This window comes from Echinops telfairi, unplaced genomic scaffold (genome assembly GCF_000313985.2).
Source record: "Echinops telfairi isolate 266 unplaced genomic scaffold, ASM31398v2 ScPeMD7_5592;HRSCAF=6446, whole genome shotgun sequence".
Classification (NCBI taxonomy): Eukaryota; Metazoa; Chordata; class Mammalia; order Afrosoricida; family Tenrecidae; genus Echinops; species Echinops telfairi.
In genome coordinates this window covers 47792855-47819263 of record NW_022109491.1, presented here as the reverse complement: position 1 = coordinate 47819263, position 26409 = coordinate 47792855, and the positions used below count along the sequence as shown (strand labels likewise).

The 26409-nt window shown below is 37.4% G+C and overlaps 1 protein-coding gene and 1 pseudogene across 3 annotated transcripts in view; both read right to left on the bottom strand.

Moving 5' to 3' along the window:
- Positions 1-26311, bottom strand: part of KIZ (kizuna centrosomal protein) — a 165357-nt gene extending 139046 nt beyond the window's left edge. For 2 of the 3 annotated variants that reach the window (XM_045295558.1, XM_045295559.1), the window contains exons 1-4: positions 26195-26311; positions 23772-23834; positions 19876-20038; positions 834-926 (exon numbers count right to left, since the gene is read on the bottom strand). In XM_045295558.1, the coding sequence (XP_045151493.1) occupies positions 834-926; positions 19876-20038; positions 23772-23834; positions 26195-26283 (408 nt within the window). In that variant the 5' untranslated portion in view covers positions 26284-26311. The remainder of the gene's footprint in view (positions 1-833; positions 927-19875; positions 20039-23771; positions 23835-26194) is intronic. The other variant, XM_045295560.1, reaches the window with a different exon arrangement.
- Positions 12767-12951, bottom strand: LOC115871423 (annotated as a pseudogene).
- Positions 26312-26409: the final 98 nt, after the last annotated feature.

Sequence of the window (26409 nt, the reverse complement as noted above, 5' to 3'; positions counted from 1 at the left end):
TGTAGCACACATACTCTTCCAAGGAAAGCATTAAATATGAAAATCATATCCCGTTATCATCTGTTTCCAGCTTTCAGCCCAGTAAGCTTTTCTTAATGAATGCTGCAGCCTAAGGAACAAGCACGCTGTTGGCTTTTCTGAATAATGGAGTGATGCTACCATTTTTTGCTTATTACACTATCAACTGGCTGAGGGGGTTTCACACATAGTCACAAGTGACTACTCTTGCCAGCATGCTCCAAGTTATTATAAGATGTTTTTAGACATTTCATCTAAAAGAGCTTTACTGCTTTTAGGGAAGAAAACATCTATGGTCTTGAACAGAATCATTTATATGGAGATAGGCAGTAGGATTAGAAGCCTGCATTATGGCAGATACATAGCAGAATTTATTTAAGTATTCCATGCCAGTCTTTTTATCTGTTGCTTAGATATGCAATCTTTTCTTTTTACTTTCTCTATGAAAAGGTTAAAATGTGCAAAATTATATATAAAGAAAAATAATAAAATATCACATTTTGTTTACTCTTCATTTAAAATATTTCTCCAACTTAAAAAAAAACTATAAAGGATAATTTAGATATGCGCAAGTTTACCTCCTAAGGACACTAAGCCTTCCTTCTAATTCTATCTCTTTTAACCCCCAAATGACTGCCTTTCAGCAAATTTAATTGACTAGACATTAAAGCAGTACTCTATCAGTTAAACAATCATTTAAGGCTTATTCAAAAGAGATCTTTGTAATAAGATGATTTTATATAAAGCAATAGTTTAAAAGATGAATACTCCAGAAAGTCTATGGTATCATAAAGTTTAAGATCTTAATTTATTACCTTTTCCCTGTCTTCATCTTTCACTTCACCTTTTATTCCCAGGCTATCTTCTGAGCGTATTTGTGTTTTCTTAATTTGAGTCTCATATTCATTCTAAATATGAACAAAGTTTTACTTTGTGGTGGCTATGATTATAACTAGTACATTTAATCTAAAAGAGTTTTACTGCAATACATTGCAATTTTCACAGAATAAAAGGAACAATGAAATATAAACTTAACTTAGGCAATTTCACAATTAATATATATCAAAAGTTGAATTGTATGAAATGCAAATACCTAAACATAAAATTGGATTTACAGATTAATCTTTCATCAATTTAAGGAATTAAGCTTCAATATAGATAACAACATGTCAACATTTTCATTAAACTACCATAAAAATCCAGTTATTTCAATATACAAGTAACACATTATACAGTATTTTCTCTGAAAAGTTTTGTTCTAAGAGGGGAAAATTTATCCCACTTCCAATCTATATGATGGCTAAGTATAATGTCATGTTTCTAATATTTCAATAGTGTATACTATTTGTTTAATTATTGACTTACAATAAATTCCATTTTTTGGAAATAAAATTTCGTGTATAAGCCGAGTTTTTCAGCACATTTTTAATGCCGTTTTTGTGGTAAAATTAGGTGCTCGGCGGATATTCGGGTCGGCTTATACTCGAGTATATGCGATATATCATAGGCATCAATGATCATCACCCTAAGAATCAAGTTTTCTCTAACATTAATAATTATATAAAGATGTGTGCAATGTTACCACGCTATAATTGACAAAGTGATGAATCATAAAATGACTTTTTCCAAAAAACAAGGCATAAAAGGCACTTTGATTCAAATTAAAACCTAGAAAAGTCCATTACAGATAAGTATCTGAACATATTCTAAATTAGGCAGTTGATTTATTGCAATTAGTAACATACCTATGAGATAATAAAATTATGAAATTGTTCTCTTAGTCTGAGCATAAAATAGGTGAGTTCATTAACCCACACATAAAGTGAACAAGCAATAGTAGAGCTGATGCTTTCTTCAAAATATTTTAAAGGTACCCCACTTTTAATAAGAGGCAGGATTTTGTTTTCCTCTAGTAGAATGCTATTAACATGATAGATGGCAATAATGATCTAAAATATATATCCAATTAAATGAAAGTTTTATAAAGTCAGCCTAAATGATAAAATAAAAAAGAAACCAAGAAAATGTAAAGAAATAAGGCAGTTAAGAAAGCATTATACTGTTTTATATCTCCTTTGAAGTTTCAGAGGTTTGCTCTTTAAATAGATATACTTTACAAAATCCAAGGGAACATATCTTTAAAGAAGAGATGGGGGATGGATTATAAAATTATCACACAATTCAAGGCTAAATAAAAAATGCTTTTTTCCCATATGCCCTCTGAATCAGTTATAAGCATAGATAGGGCACTGTACCTGGTTTTCTCGTTATAGAATCATTTCAGAGCTATAATATCCAATGACAAAGCATTTTCTCATGGAAAGACACAATTCATTTTGCCAAAGCAAAAAGGAAATAGTAACTGCATAAAATACTTTATAAAGAAAAATGAGAAAAATATTTCAAAAGTTCAATTAGATTGCACTTAAGGTATCTGAAAAATGTATTGAATTTTAGGTTCTCTTTTCTAAAGGAGCTCTGGTGGTGTAGTGATTATGCATTGAGCTTTGAACTGTGTGGTTGTCAGTGCAAAACTACCAGCAGCTCCCATAAACAGTTAAGAGTCTCAGAAACCCACAGAGAATCACCGGAGCCACTATGAGTCAACACTGACTCGATGGCAGTGAGTTTGAATTTTTTTCTAAATTAATCATGCAAATAAAATCTGTACAATGGATTTTGAAATGTGAGATTTACTATGATAAACTGATGATTGATATATACTATAATCCTGCATCCTCTACGGCCTAAATTTACTTTTTTTTTAAAATCTTTACATTTTAATTTATAAATTTATAAAATCTTTACATTTTATTTATAAATGATGTTTGGTATTACCCCTCAAACCCAACTCCGTAACACTCCAGATCAGGGATTTATACAGCTTCTTCTCAGTTATGATGAGTGAATCACTGAACTAAATAGATTAGCTGACCTAGTACCAGAGTGGAAGGAATGGGTACAAATTGTCCAGTTTGTCTCTGGTGAATATCAGAAACAATTTCTTGGTTTCTTCCCTACTACTTTGCCAATGGACGAGTATATGCTTCCTCTTAGATGGAAAATTTTTACAAATATAGAAAAATATTTATTTATTCAATTATAAATAGCAGGTACAACACAATAAATAGTAGACAAAAAACACAGAATCTGCTAAGGACTCTGTTTTTTAAGAACCATGTTTCATGTAGAAAAGACTACCATGCTTTGTCTTGAGTGGCCATCATGATGCCTAGTAGAAATCAAATGAAAACCCAAGATTGTTCTCTTCAAATCTTATTCCCTTATTAGGCATACACCTAATGGAATGTTCAGCAGGGGTTATATCTCAAACATGATAATGACACCAGATCTTCGGAATGCCTGTGTTATTAAATACAAATGCTTCCTGGGAAGGTATAATGAAGGTTATAGTCAATATCATATTAAATCTCACAAAGTTGTTTACAGTCCATGGAAAATGAGAGGGGGAAAAATGGAGAAACTATATTTCAGTCAAGCGTGGAAGTCTTAGTACTTCCTGAATGCTTACTTTGTGCCAGACAGTTTTCTAGGCAGACAGCGAGAGCATGGCAATGCTAAGACGTGGAGCTCACTCACTGCCGTCCAGTCCACTCTGACTCCCTGATACTGCAGGGCACGGTAGAAATGTCCCTGTGAGTTTCTGAGCATGGAACTTTTTATGGGAATAGAAAGACTGCTTCTTCTGCAGAGTAGTAGTCTAACCATCACTACGCCACCAGGGCTCTATGGAGTCTACAATGGCTGCAAATAAAATGCATACTTTTTTTTTGCATTTTATAATAAATAATTATAATACCATGAAAGAAGTGCTTACTGGGATAATTACAACATAAACCTAAGGGCAGGGTAGGGAAGAAGTATTCTAATTGAAGGAGGTCTGAGTAATGTGATGATTTCAAGAAAATGCAAATTGTTCAAATGATTAAAGCACTGTGGTGCAAGTGAAGGAGTGAAAAAGTGAGTGAAAAAAGAATATACACATGCAATAGTGAAAGATAAAGATGCAGAAATGGGAATTATAAGGTGGTGAAAGACAAGGGAAGAGATGGAGTGATATGAAAGGCAGAGGTAAAGAGATTTTGGGTTGGAGATACAAATAGAAAAGATAGGAGAAACACAGGGATGGAGGGAGAATGGTGGTGGCGATGGGGGGGACGCGGGATGGGTAGGGGGCGTGTTGAGAGAGCCAGGAGGGGAAAATATGTACTTCTGTGTATTTGTGTGAGATATGAGAGAGAATATGAGTGTGTGCACGGGGAAGGCAAGTGTCAAGAGTTGTTGAGGTTAGCAAACCCAAACCATGTCTTGATAAAACTTGTGGCTAACACAACAAAACATTTACACTTTATCCTGAATGCCTATGCAAATGCTCTAGGATTTTAGGCAGTAGAAAAACAAACAGATTCCTGCCCAGGGTGGAGTTCCCTCCCCAAAAGCCTGGACCTGCCAGTTCTAAGGCTGGCACTGAAATAAGAGGCTGGAAATACTCTCCTTGGCGTTCTCCGGGTGCTTGAGTTCCAGTATCTGTGCCTAAGTTTCCTTCAGGAGCCTTAGTGTCATAGTGGTTACACGTTGGGCTGCTAAACCACAAGGTCAGAAGTTCAAAACTACCAGCTACTCCTTAGGAGAAAGATGAGGCTTTCTACTCCCATAAACAGTTACAGTCTTGGAAACTCACAGAGACAGCTCTACCCTGTCCAATAGAGTTGCTGTGAGTTGGAATCAAGTTGATGGCAGTTGAGTTTAGTTTGTTTCTGAAGGCTCCTTCAGAACCTAAGGAGGCTTTTCTGTTCAGAGAAGTGATAGTTGATAATTCCCATAGCCTGTACTCCTCCCCACATCAGTCTTCAATCAGTGATGTTACTAAGCTGATGTTTTCATAGTCCAAATATTCTAAACCAAATGCCAGTGTGGGATGAAACTCCATTACCAACTGTAGTAATTGATTAAATAGTAAACCTTGTACCAGTTACCAGCCCTGTCTGTCTTACACATATCTATCTATGCTATTGTTCCTTGTACTTTATAAACCATTGAAATTTGAGTCCTTATTTCAGGATCTGCTACAGGAAGAAACCAAACTAAAGCAAGGGCCCAGAGAATCCAAGGAAAATTTCTTTAAGTTACATCTACTTGGACCCCCTTCTAAGGAACCCTGGCAGCACAGTAGATAAAGCACCCAGTTACTAACTGAAAGGTTGGCAGTTTGAACCCACCAACTGTTCTGTGGGAGAAAGATGTGGCAGTCTACTTTCAGAAAGATTTACAGCTTTAGAAATCCTACTTTCTTCTATGGGGGTCACTATGAATCATAATCAAAAGCAGTTAATGAGTATAACTGTGGGGAGTGGGCAAAAAAAGGGAAAGACGCTCACAATCCTCACAGTAATAGCAATAAGAACAACTACATTCTTGAACAGAATTCTATTCAATTTCTTTATCCATAGAGCCACAAAACTATTAAAAAATCAATATCCTTAAAAGCTCTGAAAATTATCATAAGTCCCAAATCATAAAATCAATTGCAAGTTCTTTTACTGTTTAGTCCATTAAAATTTTTTTAACATTATATAAGATCAGCTGAGACAAACAAATTCACCTAGTAAAATTTGGGTAAAAGCCCTACTTCTCCCACACGGTTTCCCTCTGTTTCACTTCATAGAATTCTGCTATTTAATAATGTGTTGGTCTGGGTAGACTAGAGAAACAAATTCATAATCATGCATATATATAAGAACATTTTATATACAACAGGAATTGAACATTGAGAAAGCATCCCAACGCAGTCCAGTCCAAGTCCATAAGTCCGATACTAGCTTATATGTCTAATACAAATCTATAAAGTCCTCTTCAGACTCATGAAACACATGCAATGATGCCAAATGCAGAGCAATCATGGGCCAACGGGTAGAAAGTCTTTGGATCCAGTGGCGTTGTATGCATCTCAGTGCTGGCAGGGGTCTCTCTGTGACTTCTCTGACTTCAGAGGTCTGGTTGCACCAGGGTAGGCCCATGTGGCTTCTCCTCAGGGCTGTCTCACAGGAAGGCAGCCTTGTCAGTAGAGAGTCTCCAAGGGAGTGGCTGAGAGAGGTGTATCTCTCCTTCAAAGAGGAAGTGCCAGATTTTCCAGAATTCCCAGAAGACCATGTCCACACAGAAGTCTCACTGGCTATCTCGAGACTGACAGCCTAGATTCCACCCCTACACTCTTAATATTTAAACTGACACCAGATTAGGTGACTACCACAAATAGTTCATTCATATTAAATGTTTTTCAATGTTTGCATTGTTTATCATGATATTACCTATTGGTCCAGTTGATATATACCTTAGACATGCTGTTAGTACAGACTACTCCCAAGAAAAAGACATCATGCTTAATAAAGTAAAAGGGCAGTGAAAAAGAGGAAGATCATCATCAAGATGATTGGACACAGTGGTACCAGCAATGGGCTCAAGTATAACACGGATTGCGAGACTAGCACAGGAGTAGGCAATGTTTTACTCTGTTGTACAGGGTCATTGTGAGTTGGAACTGACTGGATGGCACCTACCAACAACATTCAATGTACTCTTCTCAAGGGGAAATACCCATGGAATTTTGGGTGCTGGGACAATACAGTGTGAAGGTGCTCAATCAGAATATCTTTTCCCCAATTCTTACCATAAGGTCGGTCAACAAAGGAGATACAGAAATCATACTTGAAGGTGCAAGATTAAAAAGAGACAATAGTTCTCTTGTACCTTAGACCATCACTGGACACTGGCACAAAATTTTAAAAAGGGGGTGGCAGAAAGATAAAACAAACTCTGCTAAATGCACCATCAGCTGAGGTAAATGGTATCACTGGCTGGTTTGCTGGCATCACTGTCTGGAGTCAGGTTCACCAAAGTATTCAACTTTGGATTGAAGGATGAGCAAAAGACAGTTCTCCGAGGAACTCATACTCTTCGTAGCTGTGCTACATGACCTGCTCATTTATAACACAAACACAAAAAGGTTTTAAAGGCATCCTTTGTCTAAAATTTACAAAGAAACACGTATATAACGTTTGAGCCATGCTCACAAATAAAATTTTTCAGATTTCAAGTCAGTCATTTTTTCTTTAAAATGGTCAATTTTGATATTAATTAGTAGCTCATTACACATATTTCTCATATACAGTAAAACTAACAAAAAGTATAACCTGTACAGGGGAAAAAAACCTGCCAGAAAAGGAAAACTAACTATTTTCCACTGATAGAGAATAACAGAAAAATGGCAAGTGTGGTAAAACAGGGTAAAAGTGTGCTAAGTAGTTAAGTGTCAAAGGCACAAAACTTGCACAATCTGGAAAAACAAGGCAGTCCTGGGAAATTTTGCCTTCACGGGTTTCACTGTATATTCTATTCATAACTTATGATCTCAATATTAAAATATTTACCAAAAATGACTTTCACATTTCTTCCTTTGACATTTGGTTATAAGTATACATAAACAACTAAATAAAATAAAACATCAATATAAAAAATATAAGGAAAACACCTATAATTTCATTCATTCTTCTGGGAAAGCTAATTTCCCTGCTTTGCTCACTATTATTATTTTCTTTGTGAAGTTTCTAATAAAACTGTTTTTGAACATTAAGTATTCCACTTTTGGTTGTTGCTATTGAGAGTCTTCCAGCCTGTTCTTAATCACAGACTAGGCATGTGGAACAAAACAAAACACTGCTCAGTCCTAGCCTTCCTCCCAGTAGTTGCTCTGTTTGAATCCATTATTGCAGCCATTATGCCAATTCCTCCTTGAGGACCTTCCTCCTTTTTACTTTACAAGCATCATGCCTTTCTCCAGGGGCTACTCCTTCTTCACAAGATGACTGTAGCACAGGAGACCAAGTCTCACCAGTCTTGCTTTTTTTTTTTTTTGAGGTTTTTACATTTTATTTATTTAAATCATTTTATTGGGGACTAATACAACTCTTATCACAATCTATACATACATCCACTGTGTCAAGCACCTTTGTACATTTGTTGCCATCATCATTCTCAAAACATTTGCTTTCTACTTGAGCCCTTGGTCTCAGCTCATTTTCTACCTCCCTCCTCGCCGCCCCCTCCTGCATGAACCCTTGATAATTTATAAATTACTATTATTTTGTCTTATCTTACACTATCCGACATCTCGCTACACCCACTTTCCTGTTGTCTATGCCCCACAGAGGAGGTTATATGTAGATCCTTGTAATTGGTTCCCCCTTTCTACCCCACCTTCCCTCCACCCTCCCGGTATTGCCACTCTTACCACTGGTCCTGAAGGGATCATCTGTCCTGGATTCCCTGTGTTCCAAGACCCATGGTTCCAGGGGGACATGGGAGAGGGGCAGGTGGGGGGAAAGGAAGTGGTGTTAACAAACCCAGGGACAAGGGAACAACAAGTGATCCAAATTGGTGGTGAGGAGGGTGTAGGAGGCCTGGTAGGGCTTGATCAAGGGTAATGTAATCAAGAGGAATTACTGAAACCCAAATGAAGGTTGAGCATGATAGCAGGGCAAAGGAAAGTAAAAGGAAATAGAGGAAAGAAGTAGGAGACAAAGGGAATTTATAGAGATCTAAATAAAGGTGAGTACATATGTAAATATAAATATGAGGATGGGGAAATAGATCTATGTGCATATATTTATAGGTTTAGTATTAGGGTAGCAGATGGACATTGGGAAATCCACTCATGTACTCCCTCAATGCAAGAATACTTTGTTCTATTAAACTGGTATTCCATGATGCTCACTTTCCCGACAGGATCGCTGAAGACAAAGCGGGTGTGGTAAAGAAAGCTGATGGTGCCTGACTATCAAAAGATATAGCGTCTAGGCTCTTAAAGACTTGAAGGTAACAAGGCGCCCATCTAGCTCAGAAGCAACAAAGCCCGCATGGAAGAAGCACACCAGCGTGTGCTGAGGGATCAGTTATCAGTCATCAAAAAACAAAAAATCATATCATCATGTGCTCACCTTCCCAATACGATCACTGAAGATAAATGGGTGCATACGCAAACGTGGTGAAGAAAGGTGATGATGCCCGGCTATCAAAAGATATAGCATCTGGGGCCATTCTTGCTTTTAAGGAACATTCTGGCTGTACTTCATTTAAGGCAAAGTACAGTTAGTTCTTTTGGCAGTCATAGTATGCTTCACCATATTCTTCACTAGTAGCATAATTCTAATGCATCAATTCTTCAGTCTTCCTTTTTCATTCTTCAGCATTCCCATGTGTTTGAGAGGATTGAAAATATGACTCGGTTAAGGTATACCTTACTCCTCAAGGTGAAATCTTCACTTTCTAAAACTTTTTAAAGGGGTCTTATACAACAGATTTTCCCAAGTCAGTATGCCATTTGAGTTGACTGCTACTTCCAATATGTCATTTGAGTTCTTGACTACCACTTCTATGAGCATTAAGTGTAGATCCAAGTATAATAAAATCTTTGATCCATTTATCGATTTTACTTACTGATCCAGTTGTGAGGTTCTTATAATCTTTTATGTTGAAACATAATGTATACTGAAGGCTGTAGTCATTAATCTTCATCAGTGTTTCAAGTCCTGTTTCCATAGCAATGTATTCTATTTGCATATCACAAATTGTTAACTATACTTCCTCTATTTTGGTGCCATTCTTCTTCACATTGTCTGGCTTCTCAGATTATTTGTTCAGCATACAGAATGAATGGTATGGTGAAATAATACAACACTGACACCTTTCCTGATTTTAAACCACACAGTATCCCCTTGTTCTGTTCCAGTGACAATGCCTCTTGGTCACATACAGATTCCTCAAGGGTTCTGGAATGCTCATTCTTCACTGTATTTAGAAATCTTCTGGAATGCCCATGCTTTATAACACAATGTCATCTATAATTTATTATATCCACAAAGTTGAATGTCTTCCCACAGTTAACAAAACACAGGTAAAATCACCCTCATTTTTTCCAATTTAAGCCAATATTCAGCTATCATAGGTAATAATAACCCTTGATCTATATCCTTTTTTATACTTGGCTTGAATTTCTGGTGGTTTCTTGTTGAAGAACTGCTGCAACTATATTTGAATTACCTTTAGTATATTTTTACATGTATGTGAGAACATTGATGTTGTTCAGTAACTTCTACCATCTGTTGGGTCACCTTACTTTAAAATAAGCACAAAAATTGACTTCCTTTTATCAGTTAACCAGGTAGTTGTCCTCCAAATATCCTGGCATAGATGAATGGGCACTTCCAGGGTTCCATCCATTTGCTGAGACATCTCAATTGGTGTTCCATCAATTCATGGAGCCCGTTTTGTTGTTGTTGGTTTTTTTTCTAATGCCTTCAATACATCTTAGACTTCTTCCTTCAATATCATTGGTTTTTAATCATATTCTGTCTCCTGAAATGACTGAATGTTGACCACTTCTTTTTGGTATAGTGACTCCGTATATTCCTTCTATTGTCTTTTCTGCATTCAATACTTTGCCCATAGAATGCTTCAATATTACAACTTGAGGCTTTAATATTTTTAACAGCATATAATTAACATAGCATGCAATTCAACAGTTCAATCATATTTTACACACTATACAATCACCACCACAACCACAATCAATTTTAGAACACTTTCTTCTTTCTTGTACTTATTATTAGCTCCCCATCCCCCCCCCAAGTTCCCCTGCCATACCCCAAGAAACCATTAATTCAGTTGCTGTCTCTATAAATATACCTATATTGGATTTCATATACAGAAAAAAAAATAGCAAAGTAAAACAGAAAAATGTCAATTGAAAAGAGAACAGAACTATTGAAAACTAGAACAAATTTAAAATGGGTCCAAAAAAACCCCCTCTTGAGTTGATTCTAGCTCAGAGACCCTGTAGAGTAGAGTAGAACTACCCCTGTAGGTATCCAAGACTGTAACTCCTTTTTTGTTGTATTTCTTTATTTTCTTAATCATTTTATTAGGGGCTCATACAACTCTTATCACAATCCATACATACATCAATTGTGTAGAGCACATTTGTACATTCATTGCCCTCATCATTCTCAAAACATTTGCTCTCCACTTAAGCCCCCAGCATCAGGTCCTCATTTGTTCCCCTCCCTCCCCGCTCCCCCCTCCCTCATGAACCCTTGATATTTTATAAATTATTATTCTGTCATATCTTGCCCTGTCCGACAAGACTGTAACTCTTTACTGGAGTAAAGAGCCTCATCTTTCTCTTGCAGAGCAGCTGGTGGTTTTGAACTGCTACCTTGTGATTAGCAGTCTAATGCACAGCCACTGACACCAGGGCTCCTAAAATGGATCAAAGGGGAGATTAAATGATAAACTGTTCACCCAAAACCTAATTGCATCTGTAATAATCCACTTTCCAATGCACTCCACATGAGAGTAAGGCTATTCATATCCTTGATCTGTGGTCAGAGGGCTTCACTGGAGGCTTACTCCACATGCATTTCTCCTTCACTTTTTTTTAAAAAACGGAAACAATTTTAAAATGGATCAAAAGGGTGCTAAAATGACAAGGTTTTGCATTTAAACATAACCACATCTGCCACAATCAACTTTACAAAGTTCTCTGTCTGATAACAAGGCTATTCACATCCCTCTGGTTACAGGACATTCAACAGAAGCCTGACGCTTTCTTTCTTTTTTTTTTTTTTACAGTTCTTTAAGCTTAAGAAATGCTAAGTAGTTTTCTAACTCTAGATCTTTAAATATTTTTTAATACTTTACTTTGTCTTCTTGGGCCACTGTTGGAAACCTGCTCAGATTTTAATTTTACTTCATTATTTCTTCCATTGGCTTGAACTACTTTACATTCAAGAGCAAGTTTCAGAGTATTCTGCTATCCATTTTGGTCTTCTCTTTCCTGTATTTTTATCACCTTTTACGCTCTTCCTGTATAATGTCTGTATGTCATCTCGAAACTCATACGATCTTTGGTCATTATTGATCAACATGTCAAATATATATTTTTTTAAAACAATTTATTGGGAGCTAATACAAATACCTTATCATTTCATGGATTAATCACATCAAGCAGTATTGAACAATTGCTACCACAATCAGTTTCAAAACATTCTCTTCCTTCTTGAACTCCTTGGTATCAGCTCCCTTTTACCCCCTTCAAACGTATTCTTGAGATGTTCTCTAAACTCAAGCAGAATATACTCACGCTCATACTTGGGCCCTTGTGGATTTGTTTCTTGAACTTGCATATAAACAAATAATGGTCTATTTTGCAGTTGGGCCTGGCTTTTTTCTGATTGATAATATTGAACTTCTTCATTGTCTCTTTCCACAGATAGTCGATTTATTTTTCATGCATTCTATCAGGTGAGGTCCATGTATATAATTGCTGTTTATAATGTTGAAAAATATTATTTTACAATGATTAACTCATTGGTCTTCCAAAATTCTATGATGAGATCTTCAACATTATTTTTATCACAAAGGTCCTATTTTCTCTCTTTTGGATTCCAATCAGCAGTAATTATCAATGTACCTTGATTGCATCTTTGATTAATTTCAGAATTAGCAGACACTGCTAAAATTCTTCAGTATCTTCATCTTTGTAATTAGTGGTTGGTGAGTAAATTTGAAATACAGCAGTAATTGATGTTCTTTATAGGTGCATAGATATTGTTCTGTTATTGACAACCAGGTGTTTCAGGATAGAACTTCAAATATTTTTTCTTTTTTTTTAAGGGGAGAGTGAAAACACAGTCCTCATTACCACAAATTATGTAGTCAAGGATCTCACATTTGGGGAAATCACAGGTCTCAGCACATCCACAGTGCAATAGATAAACCTCAGCCTGGGAAAATCATGCGAAGGAAGACAGTGAAAGGCCAAAATCCATTTGCAGGATCCCCACATAGATTAAGTCTCTGGTGAATTCCCTCTGACCATTGATAAGGGATGTGAATAGCCTTGCTATCAGACAGAATGCATTTGGAAAGTGGATTATTGAAGACGTAGATAGGTTAAAATTTAACACATCCTCATTTGTTCTTCCTTTTGACCCACTTTAAATTTGTTCAAGTTTTTAATATTTTCTGCTGTTTTTTTAATAAATCATTTTATTGGGGCTCTTACAGCTCTTATAGGGATCCATACATCAATTGTATCAAGCACATATGTACAATGTTGTCATCATCATTTCCAAAACATTTTTTTTACTTGAGTCCTTTGTATCAACGCCTATTTTCCCCCTCCTTCCCACCCTCGTGAACCCTTGATATATATGTACTTGTCTGTTATATATTTGTCACAACCATCTTCTCTAAATTTCTTATCTTCCGGTTAATCTTGTTTATAGTATCTTATTTAGAGAAAGACAATTTTATAGAAATTGTATAGAAAGTTTTCCCTATTTTATGATCAAATGTATCAATTATTTATAATGTATATTTTGCTACTTTTTAAAGAAATCATTGCGAATCTCCGTAATTTCAGTTGTTATTATTTTTTAACATTAAATTTTAATGTTTTGAAACCAATTATTAAATTCATTTGCAATTTATTTTTATATATTAAAGAAAAGAAGAAATTCATTCCATTTCTAACTACCAGCAATGAGAAATCTGAAAGGGAAATTGGGCAAATTATTCCACTATTTTTTTTTACTCCAATTATTCCACTTATGAAAGCATCTAAGTCAATGAAATACCAAGGAATAAATATAACCAGGGACATGAAAGACTTTTATGAGGGGCTTCAAAAGTTTTGTGGAAAAGTTCCATTTGGGGAGCTCCTGTAAGGGCAATGAATTATTTAATGTGGCTCTATTTAATATGGCTCTTCGAGCCAAATTCTGTAACTCCCACCAAATGACCTATTCCTGCATGGGTTTAATAAGAAGTGGGAACATACTGATGGGATTCACCTAAGGGTAACTGTGAATAGGATTCCCTTGAGCGCTGCTATCCTGCTGTGCATAAAATGAGAAGCAGGAGGAGGGATCTCATTATCAGCAAGAGCCAGGTGTGGCCAGGTGTGGAGCACATTCTCTGGGCCCAAGATCCCTAGAAGACAGCTATAACATCAGAGGATCAGTAGCAGAACCAGGAGCCAGAGCATGGAACACAGTAGTGGTTTTCCCGAGCCACAGAGCAAGTAAAGCTGAGTGTTTCTGTGTAGGAGGCTGGCTTGTGAGGTGGGTGTCTCTGTGCACTTAGTTGGGGAAGCTGGGCTTACTGATACTGGAAGAGGAGTTAATTGCCCTTGGGCTGAGGCTTCCTGGAGTAGGGTGCCTCCAGGCACTGAATTCAGCAGCCTGAGTTTGCTGACCCAAGGAGTTGTAGTTGAATACTTTCAGGTTGAAGCTTCCAGCAGAATGTTATGCCTCTTTAGACATTTATTTGCAGACCCTAAAGAACTCTGCAACATGTCCTGATAACTGTACCCTGAGCATTTCTCACTGGCATTACAGTGTTAACTTCCTTAATAAACCCTTTAACAATGAATTTTGTCTGTGGGTTCTGGGTATTCATTGCAATGGATTTAGATCCTAGAGATGTAAAATAAATTGTTAACTAAGACAACACAAGCCCCTTTTACAATAAAAATGGTAAAATACTTCTGAAAGAGATTAACGATTACTTGAATAAATGGAAAGATGTTCCATGATCATGGTTTGAAAGTCAATATCATTGTCAGTACTACCCAAAAGGATCTACAGATTCAATGTAATCCTTATGAAAATTTCACCAGCCTTCTTTACAGAACAAGAAAAACCAGTTTTTAATTTTATATAGAATGGCAGGAGGCCCTGATAGCTAAAACAATGTAAAATGAGAAAAACAAAGCAGGTGAAGTCACATGATCTGATTTTAAAATATACACTACATAACGATAATAATCAAAACACATTGGTGTTGTGTTTAGCAATAAACATACATACCAGTAAAATAGAAACATGAAAATAGAAAAATGGGCAACTGATATTAAGGGCTAAAGTAGAAGGCAAATGTTTTGAGAATGATGAGGGAAACAAATGTACATATGTGCTTGACACAATGGATGTATGTACGGATTGTGATAAGAATTGTATGAGCCCCCAATAAAATAATTTAAAAACAAAATAGAAACATGAACCCAGAAACACACCTATACAAAGATGTTACATCCATGTGCTAGTGAAGAGTCTAATAAATGTTCCTGGGAAAAGTGGATTTCCACATCAAGAATAATGAAACAGGGTCTAGGCCTCATACCATATATAAAAATAAAAATGGATTAAAGACCTAGGTGTGCAATTATAAACCATATAGTTCTTAGAAGAAAATAGAGGCAATACATTTATGCCTAACTTTCAGAAAGGAATCTAACATAAAAACAAAAGCACAAACCGCATGTACAAAATAAATAAATGCTGTTGTTTTGTTAAGTGCCATCTGGTCAGCTCCAACCCACAGCAACCCTACACACATCAAAACAAAACACTGCTCGGTACTGTACCTTCCTCATAATGGTTCCTATGCCTGCGTCCACTGTTACAGCCACTGTCAAGCCATCTCATTGTAGGTCTTTTTCTTTTTTCACTGACCCTCTACTTTACTAAGTATGATGTCCCTTTCCAAGGGCTGATCTCTCTTGATAACATGTCCAAAATTGATGAAGCCTCTCCACCCTAATTCTAAGGAACATTTTAGCCGTACTTCTTCCCAGACAGATTTGTTGGTTCACTGAGCAATCCATAGCACGTTCAAATACACTGATTCTTCAGTCTTCCTTAATCAATGTCCAATGTTTACATGCATGTGAGGCAACTGAAAATATCGTGGCTTAGTCAGGCACACCCAAGTCCTCTAAGTAACATTTTTGTTTCACAACAGGTTAAAGAAGTCTTATGAAGCAGAATCACCAAATGCAATGCATCATTTGATCTCTTCACCGTTGTTTCCATGAGCATTGATTGTGATCGAAACAACACAAAATCCTTGACAATTTCAATCTTTTCTCCATTTATCATGATGCTACCTATTGGTCCAGGTGTGAGGATTTGGGTTTTCTTTACAATGACTTGTAATCTTAGTATTAAGGCGGCAATTCTTGATCTTCCTTGGCACGTACCTACAAGTGCTCCTCGGTCTCAGTAAGCAAGATGGTGTCATATGCATATCGAAGATTGTTAATAAACTTTCCTCCAATCTCGATGATGTAATTTTTATATAGTCCAGCTTCTCTATTTGCTCAGCATACAGACTGAATGAGTATAAGAAGGTAATACAACTCTGCTGTATACCATCCTTGATTTTAAACCATGCAGTATTCCCTTGTTCTGTTTGCATAAGTGCCTCTTGATCTGTGTACAGGTTCCATATGAACACAACAAAGTGTTCTAGAATTTCCATTCTTCTCAAGGAGACCCATAATCTGTAATGATCCACACTAGTCAAATGCCTTGGCATAGTCAATAAAACACAAGTAAACATCTTTCCGGTATTCTCTGTCTTCAGCCAGGATCCATCTGATATTAGCAATAATATCCCTTGTTCCAGATCCTCTTCTGAATCTGAACAGATCTTCGGCAACTCCCAGTCAATGGACTGCTGCAATCACTGTTGGATGATCTTCAGCAAGTCTTTACTTTTGCATGTGTTATTAATGGTAATGTTCTATAATTTGCACATTCTGTTGAGTCACCTTTCTTTGGAATGGGTACAAATATGAATCTCTTCCAGTCAGTTGGTCAGGTAGTTGTCTTCCAAACTTCTTCGCGTAGATGGGTGCGTGCTTCCAGTGTTTCATCAGCTTGTTGAAACATTTCAATTAGTAATCCATCAATTTCTGGTGCCTTGTTTTTGGGTAATGCATTCAGTGCAACTTGAACTGCTTCCTTCACTTCTTTGGTGCTTGCTCATACACCACTTCTTGAAATGATTGAATGGAGACCATTTCTTTTTGGTACAGTGACTGTGTATTTTTTCTATCTTGTTTTGATGCATCCTGTTTCATTCAATATTTTGCTCAGTCTCTCAAATACTTCAGCTCACAGCTTGAATGTTTTCTTCAGTTCTTTCAGCCTTATATATGTTGATCATGTTCTTTCTTTTTGGTGTTCTAACTCTAAGTCTTTGCATATTTCATTATAATATTTTACAATGTCTTCTGAAGCTGCGCTTTGAAATTTTGAATTCATTTGTTTGATTTCATCATTTCTTCCATTTGCCTCAGCTGTTCTACAATTAAGAGCAAGTTTCAGTCTCATATGACATCCACTTAGATCTTTTCTTTCTTTCCTGTCTTTTTAATTATCTTTATGTATGCTGTTCTTGATGTCATTCCATAGCTCATCACATTTTTTGTCATTCAGTGAATCAAATCTGTTCTTGAAATGTCAGTAGGATACACTCAAGGTCGTATTTTTGCTCTTGTGTATTTGTTTTAATTTTCTTCAGCTTCAACCTGAACTTGCAAATGGGCAATTGATAGCCTTGTCCACAGTTGGCCCCTGACCTGGTTTCAGCTGTTGACATTGGGTTTCTCCACTGTCTCACCAAAAAATAAACTCAGTTATTAATTCTGACTCATAACGACCCTACAGGACAGGGTAGAACTGCACCTGTGGGTTTTTGAGACTTTAACTCTTTTTTTTTTTTTGCCATTTCTGTTGAAATTTTTTAATCATATCCCATTAGTTGTTGTTAGTTTGTTTTTAATCATTTTGTTGGGGGCTCGTACAACACTTATCACAATACATCCATCCACCCATTGTATGAAGCACATTTGTACATTTGTTGCCATCATCATTTTCAAAACAGGAGACTGTAACTCTTGATGAGAAGAGAAAACCTCCTCTCCCAAGGAGGGGCTGGTGGTTTCAAATTACAGACCAGCAGCACAACCACTATGTAACTAGGACTCCCTGTCTCCTCCCACAACTAACAAGGCAAGAATGTGAGAAAACTGGAACCTTTACCCTGATCAAAAGAATGAAAATGAAAAAAGGAATTTCAAATGTTTTTATGTTGTTAAATTGCTATTGCTCGAGCACATGCAAATTCCAGATCTTGGTTTCTAAATATCCCTCTCTTCACTAAAGGGAATCACAGGTCCTTGAATGATACAAAGAAAGTTCAAAATAAACTTGGAACATCTTGTGTCCCAAAACAAAGAAGGCTACTAATTAATGGATTGATGTCCAAAGAACAAGAGCTGACTTGAAAAGGCTCTCACTGGCCTAATTTGGAACAGAAATAATAGTCATCACTATAATTTATAAAAAAACATATGATGATCAAACGGGTTTCAAAGAGTTCATGTAAAAATTCCATTATCTTTTAATTCCATTTTTTCCACAAACGTTTGAAGCCCCCTTGTATAAGCCTCCTGATAGACTGTAGCAAGACATGTAGAATCTTACCTGTGACTATTTAAATTAATTAAAATAACAAAATTAAAATTTGGTCCCAACCACCACAAACCACATTTTAAGTGCTTAATAGCCATGTGAAACTATAGTAAACAGTTAAAAAACAGTGGCGACTATAGTAAACAGTTTAAAAAACCTCACTGCCATCGAGTAGTTCCCATAGGTACAGAATATTTCCATCACTGCTGTATATTAAATGATATTATGGGATCATTATGAACTTTCTTAACATGATATATGTAGAAATTATTTAATGGGTATATATTTTGCTGTGATTATTTTCAACAGGAATAACAAAATAAATAAAATTATACATGAGTTTTTAATGCTTTTAAACATGCTAATAGTATTATGATTATTAAGATTTGTCCTTTTTCTTAGGAGGCTAATGATCAAGTGTTTGTGACATACTTTCAATTAATCAGGAAAAATATTCATATAAAGAATGAGAGGTAGCATATGCAAATGCAAATACAGCAAAATACTAGAGTATATGAGTATTTGTTATAGTAATTCCTCCAATTTTTGTGTATTTAAATTTTTTTTACAATAAAAGCTGGGAAGAAATTCCTAGAGCTAAGAAAATGAGAAATGTTGAAGCTAGCTTCTTCTATGGTCAACATCCAGTTAACTTAGTCAATCAGCCCTGACCAGTGTAAGTTGTGAGAAGCAGGTCTGCCTCCTGGCCCTGCTAACTTGGCAGAGGAAATGAGGGGTCGGAATCACAAAGGGCCATGAAGAGTAGTGGCTCTGGGTCATAACTCCTTGGGGCCAGTTCTACCACTCAGCCTTTATCCAACTCCCTGCCTTATTAGCACAGAAGAACACACCACATAAAAAGAACTCTTTAAAAGAAGGAAGCAATCTCTAAAGACACCCCTCGCAGAAACTCACTTCCATTGAGTCAATTCCCTAGTGGTTTCACAAGGTTCCCAAGACTGTACATCTTGATGGGAGCAGACAGCCTTCTCATCTTTCTCCTATGGAAAGGCTAGTGGGTTTAAACCACTAACCATGAGAGGTTAATAGTGGAATGCCTAATTCACACTACAGGGGCACCTTAAATTTAATCATCCTGCCAGCCCCTTGTGCCCCTCAAATTTAATCATCCTGCCAGCAATCCAGGAAGGGCCTGCCACGTGTTAGGCACTGTACTAAGTATTGACTAGGGATTGCCTGTGTTATGTATTAATATAATATAAGGATACTACAAATAATACATATGGCATTAATTCTGCTGCCAAAGTATAAAGTCTTCAAAAATATAATTCAAAGTTTTGTGATCAAAATTTGGCTACATGTTAATTCACAGAGAAAACTGATACTTAATCGTATGAACAAATAAACCCGGCCCTGACCTGAAACTTCTTTCCCAGAACTTCTAAGTTTATTAACGTAAGATTTTAAAAAGGCATAGTATAAAATAAGACGTCACCTTCAGCTCTTGAAGCTTGTCTGTGTTCATGGTGAAGTGTCCCACATGAGCTTGGAAGTGCTCACACCGTCTTAAATATTCCTGGTTTCGAGTATGAGCCTTCTCTTCTGAGTCACGTATTTCCTTTAGGTATTTCTTTAATTTTACATACTTCAGCTTCAGTCTAGAAAATTAAAAGCAGATTACTTGAACAAGCTTAAGAGAATTTACCTTACTGATAAATACTGAAACTCAAAGGATAGATTATATATACGTAATTTTTAGGGGGAGAAAATTAATGGAGTATTATGGGATATCACATGGCTATATCTAACATAACTCTATTGAGAAATGTATGTAACATTCATTATAATATTCATAAAATAAACATTTATACAGATTTACTTCGCAGAATTAAATATGATGTCAAGAGCAGGGTCTAAGCGCCCATATTCTGATAAATACCGTATATACTCGAGTATAAGCTTACCCAAATATCAGCCGAGGCACCTAATTTTTCCCCCTTACTTTTAATGGGAGCTCTTACATCTCTTATCATACTCCATACATTCATCCAGTGTGTCAAGCACATTTTCACATATGGCGCCATCATCATTTTCAAAGCATTCTCTTCCCACTTGAGCCCCTGATATCAATTCCCCATTTCTTCCCCCTCCCGCCCTCCCTCACAAACCCTTGATAAGTTATGATTATTTTTTCCATCTCTTACATCGTCCTTCATCACCCCTCACCCACTTTTCTGTTGTTCATCCCCGAGAGGGGGTTCTAGGTTCATCTTTGTGATCAATTCCCCCTATCTCCCCACACTCTCCCTAATCCTCCTGGTATCTCTACTCTCATTATTGGCTCTGAGGGGTTTATCTATCCTGGATTTCCTGTATTTGTGGGCTCTTACCTGTAGCAGTGTGCATGTTCTGGTCTAATCTAATTTGTAAGGTATAATTGAGGTCATGATAGTGGGGGGAAGGAAGCACCTAGGAACTAGAGGAAAGTTGTGTTTCATCGGTGCTATACTGCATCCTGACTGAGTCATTTCTTCCCTGTGACCCCTCTGTAGGGGGAATATCCAATTGTCTATAGATGGGCATTGCGTCTCTACTCCATGTACCCTCATTCACATTGGGTATGATTTTGTTCTGGGTCTTAGATGCCTGATACCTGATCCCATTGACACCTCATAATCACACAGGCTGGTGTGCTTCTTCCATGTGGGTTTTGTTGCTTCTGAGCTAGATGGCTGCTTGGTTATCTTAAATCCCTTAAGACCCCAGATGCTATATCTTTTGATAGCCAGGCACCATCAGCTTTCTTCACCACATTTGCTTATGCACCCATTTTGTTTCAGCAATCATGTGAGGAAGGTGAGCATCCCAGAATGAGGCACCTAATTTTACCACAAAAACTGCATTAAAAATGTGCTGAAAAACTCGGCTTATACGCGAGTATATATGGCAGTCTATTAGCATTCATTTAAATGGAAGACAATTTCAAAACAAGCTGTTCACCTAAAAATACTTAAACTATTGTACTTAGTCCATGTAGAACAGCATTACCAAGTGCCTGAGTGTGACGACAGTGGAAGAATTCTAAGTCCTTTATTGTCCCTCAAATAAAAGATGGTATGATGATGGTGGTAGTGGATGAAAAAATAAACAGGGAGCAGACAATGGAGGCTTTGTTAACTACTTTTTATGCATACCTTATAACCTCCCACAAGGAGGCCTGGTGACATAGGAGTTGGGCTGCTAACTAAAAGGTCAGTTATTTGCTCAGCATATTTGCTCATGCAACCTTGATGACATCTTTTGTAAGTACAGTAGTAACCATGCCTTCTCCATCTACATCAGTGGTTCTCAACCTGTGGGGGTCGAACGACCTTTACACAGCGGTCATCCTATTCATAACAGTAGCAAAATAACAGTTATGAAGTAGCAACAAAAATAATTTTATGTTTGGGGGTCACCACAACATGAGGAACTGTATTAAAGTGTTGCGGCATTAGGAAGGTTGAGAACCACTGATCCACAAGAGGCTTCATTCCTGTCCCCACATTAGCCTTCAAAGCTGATCATATAAGTAAATCATATAGCCAATCATTCATATTGTAAGTATAGGAACCAAGCAAGAGTCAACAGGAGACACGGTTACATCAGTCAATAAAGGAGGATTATGCTATGAGAGAAACACAAAGGGCTCTTATGTATTGGACAACCTGACCTAACTGAGGGGTCAAAGAGTTCTTCCTGTTGAGATAAATTTTCAACTGAGATCTGAGGTGTGAATAAAAAGTTTAAAGAGTGAAATATCCCAAGCAGGGGAAACAGTAATGATTGAAATTCAGAGGTGATAAATAGTAACAACAATGATATTGAGAAAAATAGCAATAAACTGACTTTTACTTTGGTTCAGATATTTACCCCTATTTTACAGATGCAAAACTGGAGGCATAGAATGTTGAAGTAATTATCCCAGGACCACAGATATAAGAGCTAGTGGGGTTCAGAAAATTATATTCCTAAATTATAATCTGAGAAGGACTATACAAAGGCAACTGTATTATCAGGACTGGAGGAAGGCTCATTAATACCTGCAATATACAGATGACGCACCCTTGCTTGCTGAAAGTGAACAGGGCTTGAAGCACTTAGTGATAAAGACAAAAGACTATACTTTCAGTGTGGGTCACACCACAAAATAAAGGACACAAAATTGTCATAGCTGGACCAACAAGTAACATCATGATAAACGAAGGAAAGATGAAGTTGCCAAGTATTAATTTTACTTGGATCCACAATCAATGCCCATGGGAGCAGCAGCTAAGGCAACAAACAACTTATAACACTGTAATAATCTGCTACAGAAGATCTCCTTTAGAAAGTACTGAAAAGCAAAAATGCCACATTGAGCACACAGCTAATCTGTCCCGTCATGACATTTTCAACCACTTCATATGCAAGTGAAAACCGGACAACGAGCAAGGAAGACCAAAGAAGTGACTGCATTTGAATTATGCTGCTGATGAAGAATATGACAGAAGAACTAACAAGTCTGTCTTGGAAGAAGTACAGCCAGACTACTACCAACAGCTATGATCAGGATCACAATATAAACTTATAAGCAGAGAAAAATGGGGGTGGAGTGAGGGGAGGGAGGAGAAAGTAAAACAAAATTCAAAATCATAAAACACGACCACACTTAGTTGTCTGATGGAGACTAGTACAGCCCAAGAAACCCTTCAAGCCTGGAACTCAATCCACCCCAGTAATTAGCTTTCAGCCAAAAAATATCCAATCTTACAATGAACTCCTCAGTACAGTCAACCATATGAGACCAAAAACAAATTTCAGAAGGTAGGCAAGGGCAGGAAAGATGGATAAATGGAAACAAGGTGGCCAGGGAGGAAGAAGGATGAGTGTTATTCTGAGGGGATTGTAACCAATGTTATAAAACAAAATGTGTATAAATTGTTGAACGGAAAATGAGTTTATTTCGAAAGCTTTCACCCAAACTACAATAAATGGTTAAAGAGAGAGAGAGAGAGAGAGAGAGCACGCTGACAGAGCCAGAATTTTCCTTAGAAACAAGAATGGTGAAACTGCATCTCACATACTCAGGAGAGACCAGCTACTAGAGAAGGGCATCAGATTTGTTAAAGTAGATGGACGGTGCAAAAATAGAAGACCCTCAACAAAATGGACTGATACAGTGGCTTTACTAATGAGGTCAAACATAATAATAATTGTGAGGATGGCAGAAGACCAGGAAGTTGTTTCATTCTGTTGAATACATGGTTACTGTGAGTGGCAACCAACTTCTTAGGACAGTAACTAACAACACATTTTATTGGTTGGCATATACAAATTTGCTTGAAAACTATTACCACTGTCATTTCTTACCTGAATGTATCAGACTGATTGTATTCATAAAGTTTATTTTCTAGGTCCAATCTCTTCTTTTCACTAAATACGGAAAAAAATGTTTACAAATTATATTCGTAAGCTTTAGGTAGTCAAACTTAGAACATGATCTTTCAAAATGCCTTTGTAAGACTGTTTCTTCTGATCTCTCGCAGAAGCAAAAAATGCCAGCTGTGTTTGAAACTCTAGTCTAGACACAGAAATACCTCAGAGTCACCTAGAAAATATATGAGGCAATAAAGACACTAATATAAAGGCAAAAAAATTACTCAAAGTTAATGGGGAGATAAAGTAGGAAAAGGATAGGAATTATGCTCACTTATTAAGCAAATATTTTTCCCTAGTCTATGATAAGCTAGGCTCAGTTTGAAGCCTGAAGGTTACTGTGGCCCCTGTTGCTATATTGAGAATTCTGGCTGTATTTCTGTCTCTCTTTTTTACTTTTTATTGCAGTTTTCATGAAAGTTTACAAAATAAATTTGCTTTCCATTCAACAAGTTATACACATTTTGTTTCAAACATTGGTTGCAATCTTTTCAATATAATAGCACTCAGAAGACATTGATTGGGTAGAGGACAACATACAATAAACAAGTATAAAATATATAATTAAGTGTAAAATACAATATGGCCAGATTTTAAGATACAGTGATACTTTAGTGGTAAGAGCTCAACCATGTCTGAAAGCAATGCTCCCATAAATCTACCCTGGGTTAAAGGTTGGTGGCTTCCTCTGCTCCTAACCAGATAAACCTAGAAAGAATCAGGTGGCTAAGTTAGGAAATTAACTCTGAAATAAAGGTTTTGTCTCACATTTAATAAATACAAGGTCCCTATCACTAGTACTTTAAATTTGGGGAAATTTCATTGTATAATTCTTATTGTTGTCATTATTTGTCACTGACTGATGTCATAGTGGCCTGTCTACTGAGTTAACCACAAAGTCAGGGGTTCAAATCCAATAGTCACTCTGCAAGAGAAAGATGAGGCTGTCTGTTCCCATAGATCTACTTCCAATTTAAAATTTTATGGGAGCCTAGAGCCTCACCTTTTTCACAAGGCGTGGGTGGTGGGTTCAAACCACCACCTTGTGGTTGCAAGTCTAATGCTTACTCAACAATGCCATCAGGGCTCCACAGAACATTCGTAATTCCTATACCCTAGTTGGTTCAGAGATTTGAACTACCCATTCAACAAACACTTATCATGTAGCGTCTTCCCTTCTTCCTTGAGTACTCTTGGGTCTTCCCTTCTTCCTTGGGTACTCTATTGTGTGCTAGCAAGTTACTTAAGCTAGTGCTATCATAATACTGCGGTCACATCTTTTAGGGAATGGGAGTGATCAACCCAGAGCAGTAAAGGGTCTTAAGGAATAACATTTCGCAAGTTTGTGATGAAGAGGCCATGGGGAAGGCAAGAGGTGATATGTTAAGAAAATTGCATGTCAAAAAGGATTAAGGAGTACAACATGGTGGTGTCAATTGAAGAGGCCCATTGTAAATGCTCTATACATATTTGGCAAAAAGAAATCTAGCAAAAGATGAATATAATTCCTTTTCAGAACCACTTACTTCCACCATTACCTTACATATAATTATCAACACTTTAGAAATGTTACACATATCTGTCTGTTCACTAAAATTGCTATTTTTAACACTTATTAAGTGTTTTTGCTTACAAAAACAAAACAAAATTCAATTTCCTTCCTTGCCAGCTATTGAGATTTTTAACTCGTTACATTTGCAACTAAATAAGAGTCTCAACAACTTTATCTTTTAAGCAGTTAGAATAAACTGGTTTTATAATTTTCTTCCTTTACGTATTCGTAAGTATGGCTGTTTTCAGTGACCCCTGTCTTCCATGTCCCAAAGGTATCATGTATCTTCTGGAGGCTGGACTTTTTCCACAGGAAACTTCATATCTTCTCTGGAAACCTGGTTATCCTTCCGGGAAGGCCAGAAATACCTTCTGCATGTCAACAGGGCCTATGTTTTGTGCAAACATACGCACACTCTTTCTCCCGTCTGCATTCCTGAACCTGTCATCATTGATGCAGAGCCGCTGTCAGGTGGGATGACAATCTGAAGAGACTGGGAGGGGACCTGGCAGAGGAGGACTAGAGAAATTCACCAGGTTTGATTAAGAGTGACAGACAGGCAGGAGAACTCCTGGCCTCCTAGGAAGAGAGCTTCCGTGGTTGCGGCTGGCGGTCGGGATGGGGACGGGGGAAGGGGGGGAGTGTCTCATCTCTGCACACACACACACACCCCTTCCAATGCTGGAGGCGTCTCTGGCGGACTCAAACACTGCTACCCGGGGTGAAGAAAGATGAGGCAAGGCACCCACATCACCCTCCGTGCCAGCCGAGTACCGCCTCCGCCTCGGTCCCAGGTTTGCTGTACCTGTCCCTCAGCCCTTGCTGGAGGCGGCATATTTTCTCGTAGTAGTCGGGGCTCCCCAGGGGCGCGGATGGCGTGGACGTCCGGCCCATGGCGTGGCCGTGGCTCCCGTGCTCCCGCGCGCGGCCTACGGGCAGACCCGGGTTGTCCCGGGCGACGGCCCCACCATGCACCGCGGGTAAACAAGGTACCGCGCCGCGGCGCAGGGGGTGGGACCG